Source organism: Lactuca sativa, chromosome 6 (genome assembly GCF_002870075.4).
Source record: "Lactuca sativa cultivar Salinas chromosome 6, Lsat_Salinas_v11, whole genome shotgun sequence".
Lineage (NCBI taxonomy): Eukaryota > Viridiplantae > Streptophyta > Magnoliopsida > Asterales > Asteraceae > Lactuca > Lactuca sativa.
In genome coordinates this window covers 29,893,818-29,901,362 of record NC_056628.2, presented here as the reverse complement: position 1 = coordinate 29,901,362, position 7,545 = coordinate 29,893,818, and the positions used below count along the sequence as shown (strand labels likewise).

The 7,545-nt window shown below is 35.9% G+C and overlaps 2 protein-coding genes across 2 annotated transcripts; both read right to left on the bottom strand.

The window, feature by feature from the left end:
* Positions 1 to 204: 204 nt before the first annotated feature.
* On the bottom strand, positions 205 to 1,366 carry LOC128126763 (probable polygalacturonase At3g15720). Its single transcript, XM_052764870.1, has 5 exons — positions 1,339 to 1,366; positions 923 to 1,004; positions 736 to 835; positions 515 to 637; positions 205 to 423 (listed from the first exon to the last, which is right to left on the bottom strand). The coding sequence occupies exons 1-5, from the start codon at positions 1,364 to 1,366 to the stop codon at positions 205 to 207; spliced, it is 552 nt and encodes a 183-aa protein (XP_052620830.1).
* A 1,904-nt stretch (positions 1,367 to 3,270) lies between these two features.
* LOC128126589 (probable polygalacturonase At3g15720) lies at positions 3,271 to 5,342 on the bottom strand. Its single transcript, XM_052764434.1, has 9 exons — positions 5,085 to 5,342; positions 4,832 to 4,969; positions 4,579 to 4,731; positions 4,464 to 4,499; positions 4,170 to 4,377; positions 3,989 to 4,070; positions 3,802 to 3,910; positions 3,581 to 3,703; positions 3,271 to 3,489 (listed from the first exon to the last, which is right to left on the bottom strand). Exons 1-9 carry the CDS (start codon positions 5,259 to 5,261, stop codon positions 3,271 to 3,273), a joined length of 1,245 nt encoding a protein of 414 aa, XP_052620394.1. The 5' UTR covers positions 5,262 to 5,342.
* Between the last annotated feature and the right edge of the window lie 2,203 nt (positions 5,343 to 7,545).

The following is a 7,545-nucleotide window of genomic DNA, read 5'->3' as shown; positions in this document are numbered from 1 at the left end:
TATTGCTCAACATCGATTATGTAAATATTCAGGCGTAAGTAAATTCATGTTATCATGTATGTTTGTATGTATTTAATTTGTAACTCGCTAATGAGCCGAGAGAGGAGAGTTAAGCTTTCAAATGGAAAGTAATACATATAGCTTCGTTATCAGTAGAATATGTTGAAATACATGGATTTTAACACCATCATCGGGATGGCTAATCTAATAACAATTAATAGGAGGGTTGGTATCAATAAATTTTCCTTGAGTGTTTTGGCAGTAAGAAGTTTCGTCAAGTTCCGTTATTCCAACTTCGTTTGTTGCAATTTCAGTATAGTTGTACTTTCCACTGCAATTGAAAGTAATAACTTGCTTTGTTGCCGATGACCCATATATATTCGTATACGTAACATCGCTCACTTTTACAGCTGATGCATCTGGCTGATACATTAAAAAAAATCTGTAAATGTTAGATATGGAATTGCATCTTAATTTGGTGAGATGAGAGTATTTTTATGGATAATAAGCATACCGGTGCGGGGCAATCCGTATTTTCAGAATTAGTGCGGTAATGTTGATCAATTATAATTGGATTTACAACGTTTACCAGATGAATGTCCTGAAATACAATCCACCTAGCATACCCCGTTCCATACTGTATAAGATATAAGAAATTGATTGATTTCAAGTAACAATTGAATATTATGTTAAAAACTCCAAAGATGTTCATCAAGTTATTTTGTATAATTTTACCGACATCGTTTTGATTCGTAACCCATTTGTTGTTCCTGAGATGTTACAATTTTCTACATGAACTTGTTCAACTGTGTCGTGACCACCGATTTCCCCAAGGCTTCCGATATTGCAAAATCACATCCATTTAGTAGAGGAAAATTTGTGTAAAAGTGATTATCGAGATATAAATATCATGTTCTAGTACCTTATGCCATGACTAGGTCCACAGAACACTCTTGTTACATTAATATCATACGTGCCACCATTTATAGCAACACAATCATCACCTGTTTTAGTTTCCACAAAAAGAAGTGAATTATAAACGGTTTTTTATACATTATAGAATAACTCATTAAGAAATAATTAGGATGTAATTATTCTCATACCAGTTTGAATGTTAGAACCATGGATATTATAAACCTCATTCCCCCTACCTATTCGGATGAAGCTTTATTTATGCAACAATTTCACCCACTCAACAACATACCACCTTTACCGAGACATCCTCATACCCAACCTTAACCTCACTCTCTGGACCGGTCCCATCATCAAATACATAATCTCCTTCTCTCTCGGACCCCTATTACAAATCCACCCATTCTGCCATAGTCCCTATCATACCATCCTTAATTGCACCCACACACCCCATGACCACTTGGGCGTGCAGTGGCATTTTCAAACTTGTCACTCGTCTCAACCGTCATGTCTCTTCCGATTCTCCTGTCCCCCGATCATATTACATGACTGGCGTCAGGCTATGCATGACGATTATAATGTTGTAATATCGAATGAAACTTAGAAATTTGTACGACGTCCTCATGTGGTCAACATTGTTAGATCTACGTGGCTTTTCGCCACAAATTTTATGATGAATGATCCTTTTCTCGCTACAAGGCTCGCCTTTTAGCTAATGGTCGCAACCAACTGCAGGAAATTGATTGTGATGAGACTTTTAGCTTAGTTGTTAAACCGACCACTATACGCACTATTCTTAGCATCGCTATATCCAAAAAGTGGCTTAACCACCAACTTGATGTGAGGAATGGTTTTCTCCACGGCTACCTTCAGGAGACTGTTTAGATGCATCGGCCACCAGGTTTTCGTTATCATAGCTTCCCAGATCATGTTTTTTTCTATAGAGTTCCCTTTTTGGCCTCAAACAAGCCCCACGATCTTGGTATCATCGGTTTGCTTAAATTGCTACCACCACTGGATTTCAATAGAATCACACTAGGTAACATTAAGACTTATCTTCTCTCATATGTTGACGACATCATTCTCACAACTTCCAATACTAGTTTCCTACAACACATCATATCTCGACTCAGTTATGAGTTTTCCATGACCGATTTAGGTGCTCTAATTTATCTTTTGGGATTCTCTGTTGTTCGATCCGGCTTGTTTTTATCTCAACCAAAATATGCGACATACATTCTTCGGCGAGCTAATATGCTTAATTGCAATCCATGTCGTACTCCGGCTAAACTAGTTTGTGAAATAGATGTTTTAGGTCCACTAGTTGTCGACCTGACTCTATATCGCAGTCTTGCAGGGGTTCTTCAGTTCCTAAGCTTCACCCGACTAGATATATCCTTCACAGTACAACATATTTGTCTTTTTATGTATGACACCCGAGATCAACACCTGAATGCTCTGAAAAGGATCCTCAAAGATGTTTGTTGTACCATTGACCTTGGTCTTCAAATACATGCCTCCAAAACAACTTCTGACACCACTTATTCTGATGTTGATTGGGGTGCTTATCTGCCCACACGACAATCTACATCTGGATATTGTGTCTTCATGGGAGATAACCTCATTTAATGGTAATCAAAATGATAGGGTGTCATCTTTCGATCTAGTGCAGAGGCCAAATATCGTGGTGCTGCCAATGCAGTCGCTAAAACTTGCTGGCTCCGTGACCCTCTTCATGAACTACATTTTCCTCTTCAAAATTAAAGCCATCGTTGTTCATTGTGACAATATCAACGCCATATACATGTCCTCGAACCCTATGCAAAATTAACGCACCAAACACATAGAGATTGATCTTCATTTTGTTCGAGACAGAGTCGCCATAAGCCACATACGAGTTCTCCGTACTCCCTCAACTGATCAGTATGTTGACATCTTCACCGAGGGTCTACCTACTTCGCTCTTCTCATAATTTTGAACCAATTTAAACGTCCGACATAATCATCCCAATCAAACTGTGGGTGGATGTTAGTGGATAAATATATTGTATTATTAGTTTAGCCCACCTAGTGTATATTCCAGGCCCATGTATTGTTGTAATTGTATATATATTTGTTCTATTCCTTGTTTGAAGGACATGAGAATATTTTCCCAGTATTGCTCGATATCGATCATGTAAATATTTAGGCGTAAGTAAATTTATGTTATCATGTATGTTTGTATATATTATGTAACTAGCTAATGAGCCGAGAGAGGAGAGTTAAGGTTTTAAATGGAAAGTAATATATATATAGCTTGGTTATCAGTAGAATATGTTGAAATACATGGATTTTAACACAGCATCTGGCTGGTAACAATCTAATAACAATTAATAGGAGGGGTGGTATCAATAAATTTTCCTTGAGTGTTTTGGCAGTAAGAAATTTCGTTAAGTCCCGTTATTCCAACTTCGTTTGTTACAATTTCAGTACAATTGTACTTTCCACTGCAATTGAAAGTAATAGCTTGCTTTGTTGCCGATGACCCATATATATTCGTATACGTAACATCGCTCACTTTTACAGCCGATGCATCTGGCTGATACATTAAAAAAAATCAGTAAAAGTTAGATATGGAATTGCATCTTAATTTGGTGAGATGAGAGTATTTTTATGGATAATAAGCATACCGGTGCGGGGCAATCCGAATTTTCAGAATTAGTGCAGTAATGTTGATCAATTATAATTGGATTTTCAATGTTTACCAGATGAATGTCCTGAAATACAATCCCCCTAGCATACCCCGTTCCATACTGTATAAGATATAATAAATTGATTGATTTCAAGTAACCATTGAATATTATGTTAAAAACTCCAAAGATGTTCATCAAGTTATTATATCTAATTTTACCGGCACCGTTTTGATTCGTAACCCATTTGTTGTTCCTGAGATGTTACAATTTTCTACACGAACTTGTTCAACTGTGTCGTGACCACCGTTTTCCCCAAGGCTTCCGATACTGCAAAATCACATTCATTTAGTAGAGGAAAATTTGTGTAAAAGTGATTATCGAGATATAAATATCATTTTCTAGTACCTTATGCCATGACCAGGTCCACAGAACACTCTTGTTACGTTAATATCATACGTGCCACCATTTATAGCAACACAATCATCACCTGTTTTAGTTTCCACAAAAAGAAGTGAATTATAAATGGTTTTTTATACATTATAGAATAACTCATTAAGAAATAATTAGGATGTAATTATTCTCATACCAGTTTGAATGTTAGAATCATGGATATTAACATGGGAAGAATAACTGATGTCTATCCCATCAGTATTGGGGCTGACTCCAGGAGCAAAAATTTGAATATTTCCAACATCTACACCTTCACAACCATTGATACTCATATGTATCTTCGGGCTGTTGATATGTTTTGTACCACTCAACTGAAGGCCGTTACAAGAATTAAAGTGTAAAGCCTAAACAAATGTATACATGTCAGTTATCACGAAACTTAAATTCTTTCAAGTCCTTAACATTTTTTTAAAAAAAAAAGACGGCTTACAGTTGGGCGATTGCATGCATTGGTTTTAGTTTGCCCCTGCAAATAAAAAGGAACTATGAATTAATTGGATGGTTTTTACTTTTTTTTTTTTCGTTTAATATTAAATTAATTCGACCTCCTTTTTCCACCAAATGGATCCCTGGCCATCAATTTGACCAGGTCCTTGGATCTTGAGTCCTTGCACGGATGTGAAGTATATCCAAATGTTATTCTTAATGCAACCTTTCCATCCATCGAGAATCTTCGGTGCAGTGATGTTACCCAACAGCTACCCATCATTTAAAAAAATATTAGATTAATATTTTTTTTTTTTTTTATGAATTAACATCATAGCCTCAAATGAAAAGATAGATAACTGTTCATTTTACCTTAATATTTACATTTTGGGATTTGCATGGACCATTGAATGCCACCGGGTTTATCAAAAATGTCTTGTCTGATGGAATTATCAATGTCGGTTCTGGCGACATATCTCCACATAAATCGTCCCATGCTCGAAGGAAAGCCTGCAACAATGAACGTACATAGAAAAAGGTTAACTGATTTTTGCGTTCTTTAATTTGCATGATACATCAATCTCTTTTGATTCAAAATTTGAAGATATTATTAATTTAATTACACTGGAGTCACTGTATTTCCATCTCCTTTTGCACCATAAGATGTTACATCGTAGGTGGCAACACTTGTGATTTTCGAGCCAAATGATAAACAAGACATGCTCAACAAGACTACCATCAAGAAACCCTGCAGATCGAGAAAAGGTGGAGTACTGAAGAATAGTATTGCATTTTTAAGCATCCATTCATGGACAATCAATTATCTTACCATTTCTTTGAAATCAATTGAAGCAGGTAACTCTGATCTTGTGTTTTGATTACACTTGCCATGCCCCCTCCATTCATTTCCTATAAATACTGTGAGAAAATGATGGATTAGCTAGATCATATGTATGAAAATTTAGATTCTCCCACTTCAAAATTAATGCATGGATCGAGTTGATTATCATTTATATGTACATATATTTATCATCAGGAGTATCTTTGTGTAAGGAAATATAAGTCGTTTTTGCGTCTCCAAATAACTTTTAGATTTTATATAAGATACGATTTCATAAAAATGTTTGACCAATATATATATTGCTATATATATTGTTTGACTGTGATTTGAATATGGTGTTCGCCGTTACCACCTAAGAAATAAACAACCACCCAATACTAGTTAAGATGCTTTTTTTTTCTTCTTTGAAGTAATATTGCTTACAAAAAGTTAGAATGCATATTAAACTATATTACCACTCGTAGAAACCACGGGTAGTACAATTAAATTTTTTACATAGACAACAAAAATTAATAACTACAGTAAAAATATCGGATGTTATTATGGGTTCAAATGTTTTTAATAGTGCTGTAAGCTTAGGGGTAAAAGAGTCATTTACTACAAGAAAATAAAAAATATCGACTTTATAGAGTTATAGTCCTATTTTTTCTATAAAACAAATTTGGTACCCATCATAAAAACTTATAGAAATGGTACTTGTATGTGTTGTGTGTGCAGGAAATTATAAAGTAATAAATAATATAACAGTAATGACATAAATAAAAATAATACTTAGTTAAATAAAAAAGTAATAAATAATATAACAGTAATGACATAAATAAAAATAATACTTAGTTAAACAAAAAAGATGCAATACTTTATAATACACAACCAAAGGAATGTTATATAAACTTAAAAAGACCAAAATAACAATGTTTCATAATAAATGGACAAAAATGCCCTTTTATTTCCACTATTCAATATTATAATTGGATGTTATTATGGGTTATAATGTCTTTAAGACTATTCGGTACGCGCCCGTGGTGGGACGTTTTTGCCTACGTGGAGGCTCCTTAATGTCGTTACAATGGCTGGAACACGTACCGCCCCCGCCTCTAGTTATGAGATGTGACGTTATGAAATGTGCTAATGAACACGAGAGGCAATACCCAATAAAATTATTTCCGTATCTTTTTCTCGCTTTCTCTGTCTCCTCTTAACATCATGTTATAACATGGGACCCCCCCCCCCCCCCCCTTCATGTTATAAAATGTTAAAATATGAGGTGGCAGTATTTGACAACATTGTAACGTTCATAAAAATCATGCCAAATTTAAACTTTTTAAAACATTTCAAAACCAAACATTATTACAAAACTTGTTTTCAAAATAGTATATTAACAGAGTATCCCAGAATCAAATCATAAAATCATGAAATATGAGGAGCTGTACGATCATGCCTTTGCCTTCCTGCGATCATCAGAAGTACCTGAAACAATAATCTATAAATGTAATTTCGAAGGCTTAGTGAGTTACCCCCAAAATACCAACACCATACAGATATAACCATATCATATAAACATATAAACAAACAACATGCATAATGAGCATTCAGCCTGACTGGACATCCTCGCAAGCCTTCAGCCTATCTGGACTGCTCTTCGAGCCTTCGGCATGTCTAGACCACCTCGCAGGTCCTACAACCTATCCGGACCGCTCGCCGGGCCTTCGTCTTGACTGAACCCCCTTGCAAGACCTTCAATCTATCCGGACCGCGCTAGGTATGTTGGGCTTCAGCACAAAGCAGGACTGCCTCAACCCAACCCCCAATCAAACAAACATGTGCACATAAATATCATATGTTAGCATATATAACAATGAAACCGACCTAACATATCACCACTCATAACAACATCCTATAACCAGGATACAGACCTAACCGGTCACTAACATAGCATCATCTCATATACCAGGATATTGACCTAACCAGGTCACTAAGCATATCACCATCCTAACTACCAAGATGTAAATCAATATGCATATCATGCAATGAACCCGGATACAAATCTGATAAGGGCGGGCATTGGTGCCTTAGACCTAGTTGATATAGTGAGGAGAACTCACCTCACAAGTTGCTCGAATCGATAAAGTCAAACTCCACCAAGTGTAGCTCTAAGTCCAACACTTACATCCACCGATGATCCTCTTCCATAAATTCCCAAATTACCAAAATATCCCCCATAAGTCAAACTTGGTCAAGCCATGAT

Bases quoted from the DNA above. Each gene is read 5' to 3' on its own strand.
- LOC128126589 (XM_052764434.1), bottom strand. From the start codon at position 5,261: ATGCTTAAAAATGCAATACTATTCTTCAGTACTCCACCTTTTCTCGAT. The intron at 4,970-5,084 runs GTGTAATTAAAT...TCATTGTTGCAG, and splicing joins ATGGAAATACAGTGACTCCA to GCTTTCCTTCGAGCATGGGA. The intron at 4,378-4,463 runs GTAAGCCGTCTT...ACATTTGTTTAG, and splicing joins ATGCATGCAATCGCCCAACT to GCTTTACACTTTAATTCTTG.
- LOC128126763 (XM_052764870.1), bottom strand. From the start codon at position 1,366: ATGGGGTGTGTGGGTGCAATTAAGGATG. The intron at 836-922 runs GTACTAGAACAT...CAATATCGGAAG, and splicing joins GGACCTAGTCATGGCATAAG to CCTTGGGGAAATCGGTGGTC. The intron at 424-514 runs GTATGCTTATTA...TTAATGTATCAG, and splicing joins ATACGGATTGCCCCGCACCG to CCAGATGCATCAGCTGTAAA.